This window comes from Rattus norvegicus, chromosome 5 (assembly GCF_021556685.1).
Source record: "Rattus norvegicus strain SHRSP/BbbUtx chromosome 5, alternate assembly SHRSP_T2T, whole genome shotgun sequence".
NCBI classification, from domain to species: Eukaryota; Metazoa; Chordata; class Mammalia; order Rodentia; family Muridae; genus Rattus; species Rattus norvegicus.
Window position 1 is genome coordinate 72,791,427 of NC_141538.1, and position 22,726 is coordinate 72,814,152.

General features: G+C 40.5%; 1 protein-coding gene across 2 annotated transcripts; it reads left to right on the forward strand.

The window, feature by feature from the left end:
• Positions 1-346: 346 nt before the first annotated feature.
• Positions 347-11,379, forward strand: Nipsnap3a (nipsnap homolog 3A (C. elegans)). Of its 2 annotated transcripts, XR_015620074.1 has the most exons (7): positions 347-585; positions 5,081-5,291; positions 7,005-7,163; positions 8,126-8,275; positions 10,667-10,753; positions 10,841-11,015; positions 11,280-11,379. XR_015620074.1 is itself a non-coding variant. In NM_001161846.1 (6 exons), the coding sequence occupies exons 1-6, from the start codon at positions 526-528 to the stop codon at positions 10,915-10,917; spliced, it is 744 nt and encodes a 247-aa protein (NP_001155318.1). In that variant the 5' UTR covers positions 365-525; the 3' UTR covers positions 10,918-11,064. The 2 variants fall into 2 exon arrangements, 1 of the variants encoding a protein (NP_001155318.1); NM_001161846.1 differs by lacking the exon at positions 11,280-11,379 and having other exon boundaries at positions 365-585; positions 10,841-11,064.
• The last annotated feature ends 11,347 nt before the right edge of the window (positions 11,380-22,726 follow it).

A 22,726-nucleotide genomic window follows, 5' to 3' on the forward strand; every position in this document is an offset into this window, starting at 1 on the left:
TCTCATTTCAGGCCTGTGATCCCACTGTTCTTGACAGGAGGGTTAACCTATCGTTATTCCGAGCCTCCCGAGCTATGCTGGTGGTAAACAGGGATGCAGAGTACTCTGTGATGAATGTGAAGGCTCCTGGGCAGTATCACAAGATCACCCCCACCCCGAGATTTTAAAGCACCCACATACATCCACACCTAGAGCAATATTTTGGAGTGTTACTGCCCTGCGGATGTGGGAAAGAGGGTAGCATAAAGTGGTAGCCCAGAATGTGGAACTGTACCAAGCACAGAGTTCTGCTCATTGCAACATCCTCTTTGACGTCAGGACCAGAACAAAAGACAAGCAAGGGGTCAGAGCTGAGACCACAGACCATACAGGTCGGTCCTCTGCTACCTGGAGAAGGGCGGACCCGCTCCTACGAACCCCACCCAGTCCAGCTCGGACCAAACCAAGCAGGAACAGGCACCAGAAAGCTGGGACAGCGCCTGTCCAAGCACCCAACGTGTCTTCCTGAGCGCTCCAGGCTGCGCCATGCTCGCCCTCCAAAGCAGCCTGAGGAGGATGCTGGCCCCGCGGGCTCTGGTGCATCCGGTAGGGCGCCACAGGGTCACGTGCAGGAAAGTGGGCAGAGCTGTGTGGGAGCTAGAGTACTGAGCAGGCGCTTCTCTCCCTGTCAGTGCTTGTTAAGGCTAGCGCTAGTGGGATGTCTCAGTGTCCAGGTACCAGCCGGTTGTGGCATGGGAGGATCTTGTCAGTTAGGGTGGGATTGGGGCTTCTAGAAACTGGACTAAGCTGTGATGATACCTTCACCAAAGGAAGCTCACCATTCAGCCCTAGCTGTTGAGCACTGGCTTATCCAGGGAATAAACTCATTTTGGTCCAGACTTTTACTTACCCTAGTGGAGGAAGAGGAATCAGGTTAACCTAGTCTAGAACCAAGTAAACCCTGAAGAAGAGACTAAAAGTTATTCATCCAGAGCTGTCCATGCAGCGTCACCAATTGTTTTCTTACACTATTATACTAACTTTGTTTGATTTTTGTTTCTTAAATCATCGTTCTCTTTAATGAGTCAGTGCTGGCAAGATCGTCTTAAATTGGTGAAGTGTATGACTTATCCCCAGCATAATTCTGACTCTGCAACCCAAGTCTGGTAAAACGGTTTTATCTAGTCACTCACATACTTCCTCCTCTCTGTAGGTTTCCTCCTGTGTATTGTGTCCAGGAAATAATAAAAGTTGTGGGCTTGACAATTATTGCACTCTCCAAATGCACACTCACTCTTTGAATCAACCTATAAAATATTGTTGTGAATGCCACTGGCTCATGTCCTGATGTTCTAGTCATTCATAAATAATAGGCACTTGTTCTAATAATCTCATTAGTAGATTTTGGTTTAAAGCACAAAAATGTCCATCAAATGCAAAGATGGCTGCAGATTTTTATAGGAAGTTTACTGGTTTGAGCAATGTGGAGGTTTGGATAAGTATGCCCCTCCCAGCCTCATGTGTTTGAATGTTTGGCCCACAGGGAGTGGCCTTATTGGAGGAGGTGTGGCCTTATTGAAAAAAGTGTGTCTCTGTGGAGACGGGCTTGACGTCTCATATATACTCAAGGTACACCCAGGGAGGCACACAGGTTCCCTCTGCTGCCTGTGTGTCAAGATGTAGAACTCTCAGCTCCTTCCTTAGCACCATGTCTGTCTGGACACTGCCATGCCTCCTGCCATAAAGACATGGACTAGGGGTTGGGGATTTAGCTCATTGGTAGAGCGCTTGCCTAGGAAGCTCCGAAAAAAAGAACCAAAAAAAAAAAAAAAAAAGACATGGACTAAACATCTGAAACTGTAAGCCAGCCCTAGTTAAATGTTTTCTGTACAAAGTTTCCATGACCATGCTGTTTCTTCACAACGATAAAACTCTACCAGTTGGTACCAGGAGTGGGGTACAGCTCTGTTCTTGGGATATTTTGGCAAAGTATTTGGTTGCATTTTGCCTTTGTCCAAAAAGACTGCCTGAGGCTAAAGTGAAGCGTTTTGGATTCATTGCCTTTATAAAGGAAATGTTAAAACAGCCTAATATAGACTCTGTCATGTAGTTACTAATGTTCACACTTATAAAGAGCATTTTAATGAAGAGGAGCAAGCTGAACAAGGAAAAATCAAAATATATGATTCTAGGAGAAAGGGGGTACCAGGAAGTGAAATAGAGCTAAATCCTGTGTTTGAGGGGATGAACAGATTCAAGATATTAAATGAGTAAGAGTGGAGACCTCAATGCAAGATCCCACACAGCTAAGTTTCTATCCTGTGAGATAGAATTAAAGAACAGTTTAAGTCCATGCATGGTGGTACATACCTTTAATCCAAGTACTCCTGAGATAAAGGCACACAGATCTCCGAGTCAATACCAGTCTGCTAAGCAAGTTCTAGGACATCCAATCTTAGGCAGTGAAGGAAATCACAGAATCCAGAAAGTTGGTAAAGATGCAATTGAATGGGGGGACCATATCCCAGCCCCAGCAAGCTGCAGAATTTGGCAGCTTTGGCCATGTGGTTCTGGCTTCTGAATCAAGAATAAAAAAAAGGGGTTATGGAGTCTCCGTCTGCAACTGAGGAAAGTTTCTGAGACCAGGTACATGGCAGGGGTTTCTCTGCATGGAGGCCTAGAAAGGCCATTGGTTGAAACTGTAAAAATGGAGCCCCCAAAATGTCATAGACGCCTGAGCCATGGGATACCCAATAAGGAAAATGGCCAACAGGGAGTGGAATCCACTCAAGAGAAAGAAGTGTGTTGCAGTCAACAAAGTTGAAAGGAGTTGGAGATCTGAAGAGTGCTTTGACATCAGACATGGAGATGCTGAGTTTGGAGTTTGCCCAGCTGGTTTTCAGTCTTGCTTTGGTTCAGTATTTCCTCACTGTGCTCCTCTTCCTATGTTTTATAACAGTAATGTATACCTTGTGCCATTATATGTTGGAAGTATGTGATCTGGCATTTTTATTTATTTTTATTTTACGGGGGATTGCAGTTAAGAGATTGTGTGAATCTCAGAAGACCCTTTGAACTTTGCACTTTTGAACATTGCTGAGACTGTGATAGACTATGGGGAAATGTATTTTACATTATGTTATGGCTGCAAGCCTATGGGGTCCAGGATGTGGAATGTGGTGGTTTGAATAGGTATGGCCCTCATAGACTCAGGTGTTTGAATGCTTGACTCCTGGGGAGTGGCCTTTTTGGAATAGGTGCAGCCTTGTTGGAGAAAGTGTGATACTGTGGAGGCAGGCTTTGAGATCTTTTATGTGCTCAAGCTACCCCTAGTGCGGCTCACAGTTTCCGTCTGCTGCCTGTGGATCAACTCTCAGCTCCTCCCCAGCACCAGGTCTGCGTGGATGCTACCATGCTTCCTGCGTGTTGACAATGGACTAAACCGCTGACACTGTAAGCCAGATCCAGTTGAATGTTTTATGAGTTTCCATAATCATGATGTCTCTTTACAACAATAAAACCCTAACTAAAACAAGTAGTAAGAATATAGTTTAGAGTAGAAATCAATGTAATGAACTAAAGGGAGAAAATTATATTAAGCTTTAAAAAATTATAAGCAAAAACTTATCAAAAGGAAAAATATTTCTTCTTCTACTCAGTCTAAGTTGTCATGTATACAGTGATTTTTTTCTATGCTTTTATAAACATTTGACCTGCCTTAGCAGATTTTTCTGGTAGTATTAACTTCATGAAATGGGTGTATGATGGCCCAACTTGAAAATAAGATAGGGTTTATAGCATGATGTCATATAGTATATGTACACATATGTGTGTGCATATGTACAGACACATACTCAAGGTAATTTCGAACAAAGTGTTTCATAGGGAAAAGTGCTCTCAGAGCAAAAAGTAGAAACTTATGTAGTAATCTTTTTTAAAAAGGATACTTGAGAAGTGTTTCTACCACATTGATATAAATGAATATATTAAAGGCCATCTTCACTCTTTCTCTCATAAGAAACTGACAGTGATTCAGACAATTCTGGCAATGATCTTTTAGCATCCATGTTCTATTTCAGTAGTTCCTAACCTGTGGGTCGTGACCCCTTCAGGGTCACATTTCAGATATTCTCCATTTCAGATATTTACATTTCTATTCATAAAAATAGCAAAATTGCAGTTAAGTAGCAACAAAATAATTTTATGGTCCATGTCACAACAGCATGAGGAACTCTATTAAAGGGTCGCAGCATCAGGAAGGCTGAGAACCACTGGTTTATTGCCAGATTTGCAAAGCAGTTGGAGCAAAGGCATCCTAGTGCATTGCCTACATTCCAGTTCTATTTTTTGCTGAATGTAGGAACAATTATTTGACCTGAACATTAATTTCTCTTCTTTAAAAAAAAGTTTTCTTTAATTTGAGCATGGTAACATGCCTCTAATCCCAGCAATCAGGAGGCAGAGGCAGGCAGGTCTCTCTGCTTTGAGGACAGCCTGGTCCACGGAGTTCCAGGACAGACAGGACTGTTACACAGAGAAACCCTGCCTCGAAAAACAAAACAAAATATTTTTTTATGTTACTAAAGATGTTCATTGTATATGCCCAAAGATATACAGTCTACAAAGTTCTTTCACATATGAAGCTCTAACCACATACACTATGGATTAAAGGAATATAAGGGAAAATAACTTATGTGAGTCTCACCAGGCGGTGGTGGCACATGCCTTTTATCCCAGCCCTTGGGAGGCAGAAGAAAGTGGATTTCAATGAGTTCTAGGCCAGCCTAGACTACAGAGTGAGTTCCAGGACAACCAGGGGTATACAGAGACCTGTCTTTGAAAAAAACAACAATAACAACTATTAATTGATCCTCTGGCACAGGTAGCACTGCTTTAGTTTGGGGCAACTTTCTATGAAAAATGGCTTAAGAAAAACTCACATGTTTAACAGTCGATATCTTTGACTCTACTAAAACACATCTATGGAGAGTTGAAAAGAGAAATGGAAACGGGGATTCTGACTCAGCCCCGGATTTGGTTGGAAAGATGTATAAGTTCTGTCATCCCTCAAATACTGAGATTTGGTTTATCTTTTCCTCAGGTGTGCCCATCATTTGCTACTGACCACAGACAGCGAGAAGGAACATTCTATGAGTTTTGTACTTACTATCTCAAACCCTCAAATGTGGAAGAGTTCCTGTACAATTTTAAGAAAAATGTTCATCTTCGGACAGCTCACTCTGAATTGGTCGGATATTGGAGTGTAGGATTTGGAGGCAGAATAAACACAGTATTCCATATTTGGAAGTATGGTATGAGTTATCAGTTCGAGTGTTCAATAGAGATTTTTATTCTCATAGATACGGCATAAGTCTTAGATGGACATACATTAGTCCATTTCTAGAGAAATTTTTTAAAGTGTGTAGAACCAAAAAGTAAATTCAAGTCCTTCCTTCTTGGTCCATCATTTATAGCCCTTTTCCAAAATCTAAATTAGAGCTGGGAAATCATGAGTTATCTATCAAGTGATTAAATTTTAGACTACTATTCTCAAAAACTTCATGGCTTATTGGAACACTGATTTAATGCAAGGCTTAAAACTGTTCACAAAAGCCCAATTAGGTTAAGATCACGGAATGAGAGAAATATCTGATGCTAGACCTGGTTACCAATGTCTTAGTGGAAACAGTTCGCACACTCAGGGTTTTGAGTGAATGGAGGTTCAGAGAGGATGGCAGTCAACTTTGACCTTCCCTCAACCCTGATTATTTTCAGTTCATTTCTACTTCCCAGAGTGTTACAGAATTCACTGCCAAACTACTTTAAAAATTTAAAGAATTTTACATTAACATTACTAGGTGTTCTTCTCCTACTGAAGCAACACTGCCTTGGAAAAGGAGAACGAGTTACAAAATTATTCAAGATTGTTGGTTAACTTTAAAAATCTACTATTAGTTAGCCTACATGGGGATTTGAGCATGTTCAGCAGACATAATAATTAATTACATTCAGTGTTTGGTCATCTATGTTCAATTAGTGTTCATACAACTCTTTAATGAGAAAAGATTCTAACTGTGGGTGCCATGGGTACACTTGGGGTTTGGTTAGATTTTGTTGGGTTTTTTTTCCGTTTGGAAAGACAGAAAACACCAACAATATAGCTTATGCTTCAAATGTGCTTCATGTTAAAACATGACCCACTGGGAAAAGTAATTCAGTCCCGTTTGCCTCACTATAGGCTGTAAGACAGGTGTTTTTTTTTTTTTTTTTTTTTTTCCGGAGCTGGGGACCGAACCCAGGGCCTTGCGCTTGCTAGGCAAGCGCTCTACCACTGAGCTAAATCCCCAACCCAACAGGTGTTATTTTTAATCCCTCAAATAAACTACATAAATCTTTTACCTTCATCTCATGATCTCTTTACAGTAAAGTTAGTACTAGGCTCAAACATGGTTAAACATGTCTGCCTATTCCAGTGATTTAGAAGCCAGAGAAATGAATGCTGGGGAAGAAATGATGGTTGACCATAGTTAGAGAATCAGCACAAGTTCTTTGGAAGTTATTTGTTCAAAGGAAATGATACCAAGTACATTCAAGTTCACTTATGTTACGTTAACATGAATACAAGATACATCTTGACCACCTACCATCACTACCAAGGTAGAATTTGTTGAGTGCTTCAACTAAACAATAAGAGTAGTCCACATGAAGTGTTAAACACTGTTGTAGGCTGCAAACCTGAAAAGCTGGCATCATATTACTTACCATGTCACAGACTGAGAAACTTAGCTCCTATCCACAGCTTCCTTCAACGAACCTGAGGAAGGTGTGCAATGTGAGTGCAACAATTGTTTCCCTTTCTTTCACCCTGAAGATGAGGAGAAGGTCGATGCCAATGCTGCATCTCAGATGGCTGTCCCCAGATCCACAGCCTGGTGTGCCTGCGTGCCCCAGATTAACGATTCAAAGAAACAGGATTTTCAAACAATTTTTAAAAAAGACTTTTCTCCATGTTTGTTCTACCACAGATAGTTATGCTCAGCGTGCTGCGGTTTACAAAGCCTTGGCCAAGGATAATGATTGGCAAGAACGATTCCTCATTCCAAATTTGCCTTTCATCGATAAACAAGAGAGCGAGATTACCTATTTGGTACCATGGTGCAAATTAGGGACGCCTCCCAAGGAAGGTGAGTCTGTCTCAGGCACTGTGAATTTCCTGACTGAAATAGTACATGTTTTAAGTTCTAGTGTGCTTTGGGACTGAGGGAGACTCCCTTTTATCTGTGGACATGAGACTGTTGAGATAAAACAGTATGCCTCTTTGTTTTATCCTTTATCTTTTTTTCTTGAAATAGGGTTTCCGACTGTCCTGGAAACTTGCCCTGAAGCCCAGGTTGGCCTCAAACTCACAAAAATCCTCCTGCCTCTGAGTGTTGGGATTAAATGTGTGGGCCACCACTCCCAGTTTCCTAAGTCCTTAAAAAGTGGGGATTAATGAAGAATTCTTCCCCCTTAAGGGTTTTAGCAGTTGTAAACCTCATCTATGTAATAGAGAATGTCACATGGTCGGTAAATGTTGAAAACCACACAATGAGAGTTAGTATGGGGCAGTGAGGGGTGATATGTGATATTGTCATCATTTTAAAACAATATTCGTATTTAATTATAAACTATTATAGAGATATATTATAATAAACACATTGAACATATATCTATAAATTACACTTCGTTTTAAATTTTAAATCACTGTATATGTTTTTCCTACAAAACTGACTATGTGGGGGAATTGATTAAGTAAAATTGCCAAGCTTGTTGACATGGGTGCTGGGAACTGAACTCTGGTCCTCTTCAAGAGCAGAACGTGCTCTTAACTGCAGAAGCATCTCTCCAGGTCCCACTGAATCCTCACTTTTTGTCATGTGTGCAATTAATAGCATAAAGTAAGTTTAAACATGGATAAGGGATTTCTAAGCATAAAATTAATGGGAAATAATACAAATATAATTATTGCATCTGTGTACATGTGTATGCATGTGCAGTCCTTCAAATATGAACATGCAGAGCAGGCTTCTACTGAAACCGAGTGAATATAGGTATGAATAGAAATTCCTTAGCTATTATCATTAAAACTGTTTTTTCCAAAATCTAGGAGTCTATGAACTGGCTACTTTTCTGATGAAACCTGGTGGCCCAGCTCTATGGGGTGACGCATTTGAAAGGGCAGTAAATGCCCATGCTAATCAAGGCTACGTTAAACTAATTGGCGTGTTCCATTCAGAGTATGGATTGCTCAACAGAGGTACAGCTGTATATTTCTTTTTAAATTTCCATGTTGGTTACAGTTTATATGTTACTGACAGGATCTAGTACATTTTAATTTTTAAGAATTGAGAAGTTGTCTCTTATTTATAATTTAACACCCACTAAAACTATTTTGAAATGCTAAACTTCTATTTTCTCTGACACATAAAATGAAAAAATTTTAAAAACAACAGAGCCTCAAGAAATACTTTATTCCTTTTATGATTTTTTTTATTCTTTTTTCCAACTTAATTAACTTGAGTATTTCTTATTTACATTTCGATTGTTATTCATGGGCCAACATCTCCCTAACCCTTCCCCCTCCCCTTCTGTATGGGTGTTCCCCTCCCTATCCTCCCCCCATTACCTCCCTCCCCCCAACAATCACATTCACTGGGGGTTCAGTCTTAGCAGGACCCAGGGCTTCCCCTTCCACTGGTGCTCTTACTAGGCTATTCATTGCTACCTATGGGGTCAGAGTCCAGGGTCAGTCCATGTATAGTCTTTGGGTAGTGGCTTAGTCCCTGGAAGCTCTGGTTGCTTGGCATTGTTGTTCCTTTTATGATCTTTTTATTCCTCTAAATATATTATTTTCAACACTAGGGATTGAACCTAGGACCTTCTGCATGGTAGGCAAGTGCTCTACCACTGAGCTATATTCCCTGTCCCAATTAGGTTTCTATTGCTGTGATGAAACACCAGGACCACAAGCAACTTGAGGACGTGAGGGTTTATTCAGCTTATACTTCCAGTTAATAGTCCACCTTGAAGGAAACTCAGGACAGGAACTCAAGGCAGGAACTGAAGCAGAAGTCATAGGAGAATGTTGGTTACTGGCTTGTTCCCTGTGACTTCCTGAACCTGCTTTCTTACCCTAGCCAGGTTTGTCTTTAAGCCAGGAGTGACACCATCCCCAATGACCTGGTCTTTTCCACACCAGTCTTTAATCAAAAAAAATGCTCCACATGCTTGCTTGTGGGTCAATCTGACCGGGCACATTTCCTCAGAAGTCTCAAGCTTTGTGTCAAGTTAACAACAACAGCAGCAACAACAAACTAACAAAAGTGACTCATTTGTCAACTTGACTTGTCAACATACCATAATAAACTTTCCTTTCTTGTTTGTCCCTGTCTTAGTCAGGGTTTCTGTTCCTGCACAAACATCACGACCAGGAAGCAAGTTGGGAAGGAAAGGGTTTATTCAGCTTACACTTCCACATTGATATTCATCACCAAAGAAAGTCAGGACAGGAACTCACACAGGGTAGGAACTTGGAGGCAGGAGCTGATGCAGAGGCCATGGAGGGATGTTGCTTACTGGCTTGCTTCCCCTGGCTTGTTCAGCTTGCTTCCTATAGAACCCAACACTACCAACCCAGGGATGGCACCACCCACAATGCTCTAGGCCTTGATCACCAATTGAGAAAACGCCTTACAGCTGGGTCTCATGGGGGCATTTCTCAAGAGAGGCTCCTTTCTCTGTGATAACTCCAGCTTGTGTCAAGTTGACACACAAAACCAGCCAGTACAGTCCCCAAGATGTATTGTTAATATTACCACAGTATAAAACATAGTATAACTTTAAAACCCACACAGTCTTCAAGAGCTCAATCTCTTTAAAATATCCAAAGTCTCTTAACTGCGGACTCTTGTAAAACCAAAAAGAAGTTACTTTCTTATTCCAAGATGGATGAACCAGGACATAGTATCGATTAAATTCAAAGCAAACCCAAAAATCCAACAGTATAAAAAGTTCAGTGCCTGACATCTGGGACCTACTCATGGATCTTCAGGGCTTCAAGGGGCCTTGGATGCTCCACTTCTCTAGTTCTGCTAACCTCAGCCTGCACAGCTCTGAACCACAGCTGCTACTGTCCTTGGTAATCATCCCACTTGCCTGGCATCTCCAACATGCTAAGGCCTCTACTATAACTGAAGCTGCATCCTCACCAATGGCCTTTCCTGGATGTTCTTCAGGGACCCCAGCCCAGCGACACAATGCCAAGTCTCAGCTGCTCTCCATGACCCCCTGTATGCCCTCAAAACCAGTACCACCTAGATGACCCTTCTGCATTCATTACCAATTCTTGTGCTGCCAGCACAAGATGGAAAAATAACATAAAACACAGTAGGAAGTCAAACAGTTTGGGTCTTGAATTCCTTTATCTATCTTACTTCACTTTGATTTATAAGCCTGTTTTACGTCTTCATCTATAAAACCAGTTTGACTAGTTAACCTATAACCTGCACTGCCATGTCTCTGACTCCTCTTAAATCTTATCACTGAAATACTTAGTATCACTCTTTTAACTTGAGATAGTCGGACTTTTTCAAACTTCATTTCTCTCTATTTATGTGCAAATGAAGCAGCTTTTGATTTGCTTCTGCAGTTCATGTTCTGTGGTGGGTCGAGGATGCAGATCGTCGGGCAGCTGGGAGGCATCAAGCGCATGAAGATCCCAAAGTCGTGTCTGCTGGTGAGCTGTTTCATGAGGCAAGAATTCTTGTTAGAACCAGTTGGATACATCTGATAACTTTATGTGTCTTATGAAATGTCTTTTCAGTTCGGGAAAGTGTCAACTACCTAGATACTCAACAGAATATGTTCCTGATTCCTTGGTCATTTTCACCACTGAAATAGTTTCCTACTGACTGTTTTGCTAGCTAAGTGAGATGTTTCAGTGGCCAGTGCTTCAATTCTCTCTAGAGAATTACTTCAACTTTTATTTGAAGGAAGTGGTAAGTTAATTTACTGTGCATTTTTAAAGACCATTAAAGGCCCTTTTATTAAACCTATGTGTGCATGGGAAATAGAATTCATTTCCCTATATATTAAAAGTAATTACCTTAAAAATAATGTTATTTTGTCCCAATGAAATCTTTGAAGACTCTAAGGTTTATAAGCTGAAATGCCTTATTGCTTTTACTAGCATCTCCTTCAATCAGATCCTTTGTAACAAAGATACTTAATCACTAGATCAAGATCATGTTCATTTGTTTCAGAATACCAACTCTGTAAGACAACCCTTTGTTCAAATGAGATCGCATTTCGAAGTGTGTGACCATATTTTTAAATTATTAATAAATATATGATCCATTTTAATCTTGTCTTTTTGCCTGAGATGTGTTTTGTTTCGGTAATTTATTTCATAATATCAAAAGGGATTCATGAAAATATTATTTAACTTCCTTCATATGAAAAACTATATAATAATCTGTGTTGTCTGTATTAATCATCAATCACTCACTTAGAAAATAATAGATCGCAGCTCTCTGCTCCCAAACCCCGTGGGAGAGAGACCTCACCGCCTGGTCAGGTGGGCACTCCTGAGGCTGCAGAGCGGAGGAGACCACCAACACTGCCCGCCCCTGCCCACATCCCTGGCCCAAGAGGCAACTGTATAAGGCCTCTGGGTTCCTGTAGGGGAGGGCCCAGGAGCGGCAGGACCCCTGCGCCTGAGACACCGCCGGAACCTGAAGGAAACAGACCGGATAAACAGTTCTCTGCACCCAAATCCCGTGGGAGGGAGAGCTGAACCTTCAGAGAGGCGGGCGCGCCTGGGAGGCCAGAAGAGACTGCACACTGCGCACGTCCAGATGCCAGAGGAAAACACCAAACGCCATCTGGAACCCTGGTGCACGGAGGCTCCCGGAAAGAGCGGCGCAGATCTTCCCGGTTGCTGCTGCCGCGGAGAGGACTTTGCTCCCACGAGCAAATTTGAGCCTTGGAACCACAGGTAGGACCAACTTTTCCCCTGCAAGAAACCTGCCTGGTGAACTCAAGACACAGGCCCACAGGAACAGCTGAAGACCTGTAGAGAGGAAAAACTACACGCCCGAAAGCAGAACACTCTGTCCCCATAACTGGCTGAAAGAAAACAGGAAAACAGGTCTACAGCACTCCTGACACACAGGCTTATAGGACAGTCTAGCCACTGTCAGAAATAGCAGAACAAAGTAACACTAGAGATAATCTGATGGCGAGAGGCAAGTGCAGGAACCCAAGCAACAGAAACCAAGACTACATGGCATCATCGGAGCCCAATTCTCCCACCAAAATAAACATGGAATATCCAAACACACCAGAAAAGCAAGATCTAGTTTCAAAATCGTATTTGATCATGATGCTGGAGGACTTCAAGAAAGACGTGGAGAACTCCCTTAGAGAACAAGTAGAAGCCTACAGAGAGGAATCGCAAAAATGCCTGAAAGAATTCCAGGAAAACATAAATAAACAAGTAGAAACCCATAGAGAGGAGACACAAAAATCCCTGAAAGAATTCCAGGAAAACACAATCAAACAGTTGAAGGAATTAAAAATGGAAATAGAAGCAATCAAGAAAGAACACATGGAAACAACCCTGGACATAGAAAATCAAAAGAAAAGACAAGGAGCTGTAGATACAAGCTTCGCCAACAGAATTCAAGAGATGGAAGAGAGAATCTCAGGAGCAGAAGATTCCATAGAAATCATTGACTCAACTGTGAAAGATAATGTAAAGCGGAAAAAGCTACTGGTCCAAAACATACAGGAAATCCAGGACTCAATGAGAAGATCAAACCTAAGGATAATAGGTATAGAAGAGAGTGAAGACTCCCAGCTCAAAGGACCAGTAAATATCTTCAACAAAATCATAGAAGAAAACTTCCCTAACCTAAAAAAAGAGATACCCATAGGCATACAAGAAGCCTACAGAACTCCAAATAGATTGGACCAGAAAAGAAACACCTCCCGTCACATAATAGTCAAAACACCAAACGCACAAAATAAAGAAAGAATATTAAAAGCAGTAAGGGAAAAAGGTCAAGTAACATATAAAGGCAGACCTATCAGAATCACACCAGACTTTTCGCCAGAAACTATGAAGGCCAGAAGATCCTGGACAGATGTCATACAGACCCTAAGAGAACACAAATGCCAGCCCAGGTTACTGTATCCTGCAAAACTCTCACTTAACATTGATGGAGAAACCAAGATATTCCATGACAAAACCAAATTTACACAATATCTTTCTACAAATCCAGCGCTACAAAGGATAATAAAGGGTAAAGCCCAACATAAGGAGGCAAGCTATACCCTAGAAGAAGCAAGAAACTAATCGTCTTGGCAACAAAACAAAGAGAAGAAAAGCACACAAACATAACTTCCAAACTATCCAAATATGAATATAACAGGAAGCAATAATCACTATTCCTTAATATCTCTCAACATCAATGGCCTCAACTCCCCAATAAAAAGACATAGATTAACAAACTGGATACGCAATGAGGACCCTGCATTCTGCTGCCTACAGGAAACACACCTCAGAGACAAAGACAGACACTACCTCAGAGTGAAAGGCTGGAAAACAACTTTCCAAGCAAATGGTCAGAAGAAGCAAGCTGGAGTAGCCATTCCAATATCAAATAAAATCAATTTTCAATTAAAAGTCATCAAAAAAGATAAGGAAGGACACTTCATATTCATCAAAGGAAAAATCCACCAAGATGAACTCTCAATCCTCATCTTCGGTTGGTTTATATACAAGTGTGCAATTTCTAGGCTTGAAAGTAAAATGATGCTATCTGGTGCTGGATAGAGGAGCCTTATTTTTTTATTATGGCAGTTTGCTATTTTTGTAACATGGTGATTTGGTTGAACACAATAAAGTACAGTAGTAACTGAAAAAAAAAAGAAAATAATAGATCAGCATACTAAAAGTTGTGATCTCAGGTTTATATGCTGAAATGTTATTAATAATTTAACTAATGTTTATCTCAATTTTTTTCCTATTTAACAAAGACTATTGTAGTATGTTTATGTAAATGAGGTGATTTTAGTCATGGAAACATTTGCCCTAATAAAAAATTTCCAATATATTCTAATACTTTTTACTAGCTTTTATATTTTCATCTTCTTTAGAATTGATGTAATGCACAGAAAAGAATAATTTATCACTCTTATTGTAACTGTGCCTACATTAAGGAAATATCATGCTACTTGTTATGGTTTGGACCTACGATGGTGCCTCTCCCCATCTCATCAGTTGAAGCCTTCATCAACAAGTGACAGTGTTACTGAGTGGTGCTAGAAAAGTTTAGGAGGGAGAGCCTAGATGGAGAAAATACATCTCTGGTCTTGCGACCTTGAAAGGCGTATTGGAATCTAGGCTCACTTCCTCTATCTCTTGTTTCTTGGTTGGCACAAAGCGAGCAGCCTTCTTCCACCATAATGTACTACCTCATGCCCGTCCTAAAAGCAACTGTACTAAGCAACCATACGCAGATACCCCTAAAAACATAAAGCAAAATAAGTCTTCCTTCCTCTAAGTTTATTTTCCCTGGGCATTTTGTCATAGCTAGGCCTTCCCTGTTCTCATCAGGAGTGTAGGATCATTTCATCACAACTAAAAGCATTTATATGTCACCATTTGTCAATGTTTGACGTGAGTCTCACTTGAAAGATAGCATCCCAACCCCTGGGCAGGGAGGACAGGCAATGTCCTGGTTTCGTTTCTGTTGTACTGGCAAGTATGGGAGGGGTTCTCTATACTTCAACTCCCATTCACAGGAGGTCTATGATGCTCTAGGGAACTAAGGCCATGGTACACTCATTCTTTCAATCATGCAGGTCATGTGTCTACAAAAGGGGGACGTAGTAGGGTCAGCTAGGAGAAACTGGACAGTCTTGATACATCAGGATCATTTGGAAAAGATGACAAGTCTCACTTGTTTGCCTTTGTTTTGGTCTTTTTTGTTTGCTTGCTTTTTTTGAAAAGGGGCTTCAGGTGGGCTAGTCTACTCTAGAACTCACTGTGTAGCTAATGATTTCCTCAAGCTCCTATTCTCCATCCCTTCTCCTGTGCTGGTTAATTTTATGTCAACTTGACATAATCTATAGTCAACTGAGAGAAAGAAATGTCAGTTGAAAAACTGTTTTCATAAGATCTGACTATAGGTAAGCCTGTAGGGCATTTTCTCCATTAGTAACTGAAGGAAGAGAGCCTAGTCCATTGTGGGTGGGGACACAATGGGCTGGTGGTCTGGGCTCGTGGTCCTGGATTCTATAAGCAAGCAAGCTGAGCAAGCCATGGGGAGCAAGATAGCATCCTTCCATTGTCTTACCTCAGCTCCTACCTCCAGGTTTTTGTCCTGTTTGGGTTCCAGTCCTGACTTCCTTTGCTGATGGACTATGATGTGTAAGTGCAAATGGAATAACATGTTCCTTCGAAAGTTGCTTTTGGTCATGGTGATTCTTCATAGTGATAGTAACCCTAACTAGGACAGCTTCGTAAATGTTGGAGTTACGGGCCTGTCATCATATAAGACTCGCATTTGGTTGTCTTATTCCATAATAGCCTTTAGGCTTTTATCATTTTATAGATAAAAGTGTTCTTTTTTAAAAAAATCCCCTAAGGAGTGATCTCTCCTCAATCTAATCCCAACCAGCATCTGACACACAAAGATATTCACTGAACTACATGCCTAACACTACATATGTGAAAGTCCATGGTTAACCAGAGGGCATACCTGTTTTCATGTAGCCAATATTCCTGAAGAATTAATTATATAACATAGCTAAAGAGCATAACCTTGGCTAAAAAGAGCAAAATAGGAGGGCAGTGAATGGGGTGTCAGGGTCTAGTTAGGTAGAGATAATCTCTCTGAGATGATTATCCAAAGCCTAAACAATGAGAAAGGTCAAGCCAGAGAGAAAGGTCTTAAAGAGAAAGAAGCCAGAAGGTGAGACCTTTAGTTTAAGGTCTCAGAAGAAATGAGTTTAAATGCCTAACAGGAAGGCAGTAGGCAGGAATGTAGTGAGCTAAGAGAAAGACAGATGTGCAGAAAGAGAAGTAGGAGCCAGCGACATAGAACTGGTAAGTAGTTTGAATTTTCTGTTCGACATGCTGAAAATTTCTGTGTTGGGTAGGAAAAAACATACATTATCTTATTTTTTAAGGATTTACTATTTTAGTGGTGGGGGGCCACTTATGTACATGCACATGACTGCAAATATCAGTAGAGGCCGGAAGAGGGTGCTGGAGCCCTGGGATATGGAGGTGATGGTGAGTTACCTGCTATGGTGCTGAGACCTGAACTCAGGTCCTCTGTAAGAACGGCATGTACTCTTAACCACAGAGCTATTTCTCTAGCCTTTAAATCTTAATTTTCTAAAGAAACAAGCATCTACAGTGATTTTTTTTCCTGAGGACATTAGATCCTCTAATGCTTGCTACTTCAGATTCTCATTAGGTTAACGTATTAGCTTTTCCAAATGAAGTGACTCAAAAGGCAAACAATGTGGATCGATGCTGTGGTAGAGACACTAATCCTGGAACTTCAGAGAATAAAAAGTAACCCCATGCCAACATGACTCAATGGTGGGTCGTGACAGGGTTTGCCTTGCAGACTAAGAATGATCAAGCTAGGCCTAAGCCCAGCTTAGCATAGTAGAAAGCTGAGATAACAAAGCCTGGGCCAGGAGCTGGAAGATCTGAATCCTAGTTCTAACTCTACTACACGAGCATCCATGTGACATCCCTTACCCCTTTAACCTTGGATCTTTTATGTGCAATCTAAGGATGAGAATGTATTCAGATCCCACATTCATGGACCCACCTTCACAGAAATGACTGCAAGCAGAGGCAGCAGCAACCATTGTCTCCCATGATCAAGTCAGAAAACATAATTACCTAAATCCTGTCTGAAACTCCTCAAACCTTCTACTTACCTCCTTGCTTTTTTTTTTTATTTGATTTTTTAATTTACATTTCAAATGTTATTCCTGGACACAAGCCCCCTATCTCATCCCCCACCCCTTCTTCTATAAGGGTGTACACAGGAATCTTATAGACTAAATGGTCTAATGAAATAATGATATTAGTTTGTAAATATATTCCATGATAATTCAAGTATAAAAATCTGAACAACACATTTCTTGGAATGTTTAGCATTAAATGACACATGGCTGTAATTCTACAGGGAAATAAGGTAGTGACAATTATCTCATTTTATTACCACTATCACTCTAAGTAACAGTTTCATTTTTACCAACCAACAATCAAGACAAAATAACTTGCAACTTGTAAGGTCACATAAGTAGTAAGTACCAGAACTCAAATCTAAGAATGCATGCTCTAAAAACACATTTCTTCTCATGACTCATACACTCTACAGGGAAGACTCTCTGTAAACTGTCTTTCTGAAATTGATAGGGCAAAATAATATTCTTCTTTCTACTCAAGTGAGTTAGCAAACAGAAATTAACTTGTGGGCAATAAAATAATAAATCTATTCTGTTGGCCAATTGTTTTCTAGTTTTCCTGACTATCTTAGCTTACCTGTTTTAGTTAAGCTTCAACTTAGGAAAAACATCAACTTTCCAATAAGTTCCTATGTCGAGTGCATCTGGATAACATCTTTCATATTGTGAAAGTTTAAAGAGAAAGCACAATTCAGTATCAGTCCCCAATATAAACATGTGTTTATTTTTATTCTTGTAATAACCCTGTATGATAGAGAACATAAAACAGTACATCGTGCACACACACACACACACACACACACACACACACACACACACAATTTCTGTGTGAGTTTCTAGCCCACTCAACATAATCCTCTACCCTTCTGAGCCACTGTACATGTGTGGATTATACAAGAGGCCAACACTGAAGGTCCTTATCTTATTTCTGCTGTCACTGTGTTTCTTCTCCTAGCATCTTCAGCAAGTCTTCAAATCAATAAGAAAAACTATAACTGAAAACTGAAAAAAAATGTAATAAACCAGGACCCTAAAAATGACACAGCTGAAAAGACAGTCAGTTCACAAGAAGTCAGAGAAGTAGAGCTTAAATTGAAACACTTCGATTTAATAAATTGAGAGAAATGGCAAAAATGTACAATAGAAAAATTGGTAGGAACATAAGGAAAAGAAAATTCAATTACTTCCTGTAAGATGAGTGGATAATGGAGAAAAATATGCAATGAAGTTGACTCCTTAATTTCATTTTTGGGTGTATAAAAAGATATTTGAACCAAGTTATTCTGTGAGCATTATTTATTGATCACATATATATGAATATGTATATATAAGGAAGTGGTTCATAGAAAAAGAATAGTTTTTGAAAAACTCACTGGAAGAGTGAACAGAAATGAGTGGACCAGAGCTAACCTGTAGAGGGCCAGCCTCAGCAATGGCCAAGTCCCACATAGGAGAATAGAAGTCAGCGAAGGAGGAATAAATCAGACACGGTGGATGGGCGGAATTTTGCAGCCTGACTGACTGGCAATTCAAGTGTTTAAGCAGAACTCAGTAGGCATGGATAGATTCATGCTGTTCCAAATCTTAGATCATATCTTTTTGTCTCTGGGCATGTTTCGTAACTTCCTCTTCATCATAAGTTTGGTGAACATTGAGAAACAGTGACAGAACAGAGTTATCTTTTACAATGACTCCCTCTTGTCAACCCTATAACCCAAGTATTTAAGAAACTTGTGGTTTCAAGGGCACTAGACAGGAGGAAACTCTCCAAGCATGACTAGGTAAATTGCCATGTCCCGAACAGCATATTAATAACTCTTAATGGTCAGAGTGCCAACTGTCATTAGGCCCAGGAAAAATCTTCAGTCCAAAGTTACTGCTGCTATTCAGTTTCTACCAAAATACAATGTTTATATTTTATACCTTCATAGAATTTATTTATATGTCTAATTTAGGTATTCTTTTGTTCCTTGGTCATACACCACCACATTGTCTCTGCATGAGTTAACTTTTCTGAGAAAGGGAGGTCTTAATACTTTATTCTTAGATCATTTTTCCACACCATTTTCTGTCCATCAGTGTAAGCCACTGTGTAGGGTAGAGGAACTCCAGCTAATCTAACTTTGTTGCTGTGTCTTTTCCTCAAGGGGAATACCCTATGTGGTCCCTGATCTTATATGTTCTATAATTCCCTGGGAATATAGTAGGAAGAGGCTTTTAATCTGATCTGCTGCCAACACCCCTAGCCTACCAAATCTTATTTACCTTTTTAAGTTTATCTTGTTCTAATTATCTTGCTCCTGAGTAAGTACATGGCCAGATGTTCCAAGCGCATCTGTGAGGAGATCTCTGGTATCTATATTTGACTCACATCCTCCAGGGTACAAGGAAGACCTTCAAGTAGGGCCAGATAAGGATATCTCACTAAAAGCAGGATGGGTTAGTAGGTTCATGAATTTTCTGGGAAAGATTAGAAGCAGTATTCCTGGAAGAGGGTATAAATGATTCATAAGTATTTCCCACCAATCTTGGATCTGAAAGTTGTACAAATATCAAAAGCCCCCAAAGCATACATGAAGATCAAGACCAAGGCTTTGCTGGATCTTTGTCCAGCAGCTGTGCTGGCCTTGTGACTTTCACTGTTCGCATTAGATATGGCTGTGTCACTAACTTGCTTAATACCTTTGGAGAATACTTTTGAATGTCTTGGTGGCTTGACGTGTGACAAAACCAGTCTGGACTATGAATATGCAAGAGCTACCCTAGAGCACTTGCAGAAGCACCGTAGAGCCCCCCAAACAACACTGTGGAGCTACACTGAAACTATAACTAGGAATGTTTTCCAACACCAATTTTAATCTTAAAGGTTCTGATTTCCCGTAAACTGTCTTTACCTTCATAAAAGGCACAATGAAGCTTGAGCTTGGAATGTGTGGAGAAACCCTAGGCAGCATCCTGAAGCTTCTAAGAAGTGGAAAAGAGGCAATAAGCTCCTTACATACATGCTCCACCCTTCAATACAACACTGAAAATAAACTATAAGAAATTCATTCTAAAGAGACTATAAAAGCAGCCAGTGAAAGCCACATAAACCAAAAATGAAAAGACAAGCTATTTCATTTAACAGTGATAAGAGAAAAGTTACAAAAGGTCCAGAAATTTTCTTCAAAAGTCCACATGTAGGAAACAGAGTGAAAGAATAAACATGAGCCTTTAAGAAATTACTGCACCACTCGGGCTGGGGATTTAGCTCAGTGGTAGAGCGCTTACCTAGGAAGCGCAAGGCCCTGGGTTCGGTCCCCAGCTCCGAAAAAAAGAACAAAAAAAAAAAAAAAAAAAAAAAAAAGAAATTACTGCACTCGACTGGTACAACCATTCTGGAAATCAGTCTGGAGGTTCCTCAGAAAATTGGACATTGAACTGCCTGAGGATCCAGCTATACCTCTCTTGGGCATATACCCAAAAGATGCCCCAACATATAAAAAAGACACGTGCTCCACTATGTTCATCGCAGCCTTATTTATAATAGCCAGAAGCTGGAAAGAACCCAGATGCCCTTCAACAGAGGAATGGATACAGAAAATGTGGTACATCTACACAATGGAATATTACTCAGCTATCAAAAACAACGGCTTTATGAAATTCGTAGGCAAATGGTTGGAACTGGAAAATATCATCCTGAGTGAGCTAACCCAATCACAGAAAGACATACATGGTATGCACTCATTGATAAGTGGCTATTAGCCCAAATGCTTGAATTACCCTAGATGCCTAGAACAAATGAAACTCAAGATGGATGATCAAAATGTGAATGCTTCACTCCTTCTCTAAAAGGGGAACAAGAATACCCTTGGCAGGGAAGAGAGAGGCAAAGATTAAAACAGAGACTGAAGGAACTCCCATTCAGAGCCTGCCCCACATGTGGCCCATACATATACAGCCACCCAATTAGACAAGATGGATGAAGCAAAGAAGTGCAGACCTACAGGAGCCAGATGTAGATCGCTCCTGAGAGACACAGCCAGAATACAGCAAATACAGAGGCGAATGCCAGCAGCAAACCACTGAACTGAGAATAGGACCCCCGTTGAAGGAATCAGAGAAAGAACTGGAAGAGCTTGAAGGGGCTCGAGACCCCATATGTACGACAATGCCAAGCAACCAGAGCTTCCAGGGACTAAGCCACTACCTAAAGACTATACATGGACTGACCCTGGACTCTGACTTCATAGGTAGCAATGAATATCCTAGTAAGAGCACCAGTGGAAGGGGAAGCCCTGGGTCCTGCTAAGACTGAACCCCCAGTGAACTAGACTGTTTGGGGGAGTGCGGCAATGGGGGTAGGGTTGGGAGGGGAACACCCATAAGGAAGGGGAGGGGGAGGGGGATGTTTGCCCGGAAACCAAAGAATTATTATTAAGTATTAAATAAATAAAAAAAACTGAAAAAAAAGAAATTACTGCACTCATGGCCTTCCGGTCTTAACATGTCACTGGCACTAAAATTCATTTTTAATCCAAACTCCTAAGAAACCCACAGGGGTATTTTAAACATACATAAAAGTATAGTAAGTATACAACTGTGTATGTTTTGGTAATAAAATACTTCACAGAAATGAAAAGCTTATACTTTCATTAAATAAGATATTCATAACTCCTACCACTGATACTAAGAAAGATATTAGCAAAACAGTTACAAAACTATAAACAACTGTTGGCAGTTCAAGAAGAGAGCCTTAGTCTTTGTCTTTCCACACAGCATTTTGTTTAATGTTCAACACACAAAGGATACTTTTGTGATATAAGCAGGACACTATTAATGAAAATTGATTTTTATCTTTGCTACAAGATCCTTAAAGGAGTTCATAAACTTGTTAGAGGGAGATTGAATGAAAATTGACTTTTACCTCTATGACAAGCTCCTTTAAATACAATGAAGCAACTCATAAACATTGTGATACTAATTTAGCTTTACTGAAATTAAGCAACACACACACACACACACACACACACATTGACTCCACTCTAAATACTTGTAGTTTAACTTACAAGAACTCAAAAAAATAAAAATTAGGAGCTGGAAATATAACTCAGTTGATAGTACATTTGCCTGGCATTCATTGAAACCCTGGGTCCAATCCCCAATTGTGTTGGTGGGGGGGGGGGGGGGGAATTGGACATAATGCCTAAAGAAATAAAAAGTTAATCTATGTCACCATCTAGTGGCCTTAGAATATAGTTCTGAAAGGAGAAACTTCTCCAAGGTAAGCGTGCTGTTCCTAGCTGGGCTAGCAGAAGATCCACCTTACAGGGACCAGTATCAGCACAAGACACCCCAAGACCAAGTTCTCAGCACAAAGATTTATTTGCCATAGAGGGGAAAAGGAAGGGAGTAAGAGACAAAGAATAGGGATGAAGGAGTAGGGGAAATAACAAGGGAGTGGGGGAGGGTTATTTATCCCAGGGACCAAGGATGGTCTCTGAAGAGAAAGGACCCAACCATGGCACATAGAAAAATGGCAGTTTATATAGGAAAAAGGGGACACCCTCCCCCATCCTACCCCTGTGTTAGGACTTGGTGTTTAATTTTGACTGGGCATATTAATTAGGTGAGCCAAAGGGGGCTTTTGATTGTTGGACTTTAATACTTTGATAACTGGACCTTGGTCGTCAGCCATAGGAGGAGGAAGTAGACAAAATAAGGTGGC

Excerpts from the sequence above, each read along its gene's own strand:
- Nipsnap3a (NM_001161846.1), top strand. The coding sequence starts at position 526 with ATGCTCGCCCTCCAAAGCAGCCTGAGGAGGATGCTGGCCCCGCGGGCT. Across the intron at positions 5,292-7,004 it reads ATTCCATATTTGGAAGTATG|ATAGTTATGCTCAGCGTGCT; the intron begins GTATGAGTTATC and ends GTTCTACCACAG. Across the intron at positions 10,754-10,840 it reads TCCCAAAGTCGTGTCTGCTG|TTCGGGAAAGTGTCAACTAC; the intron begins GTGAGCTGTTTC and ends ATGTCTTTTCAG.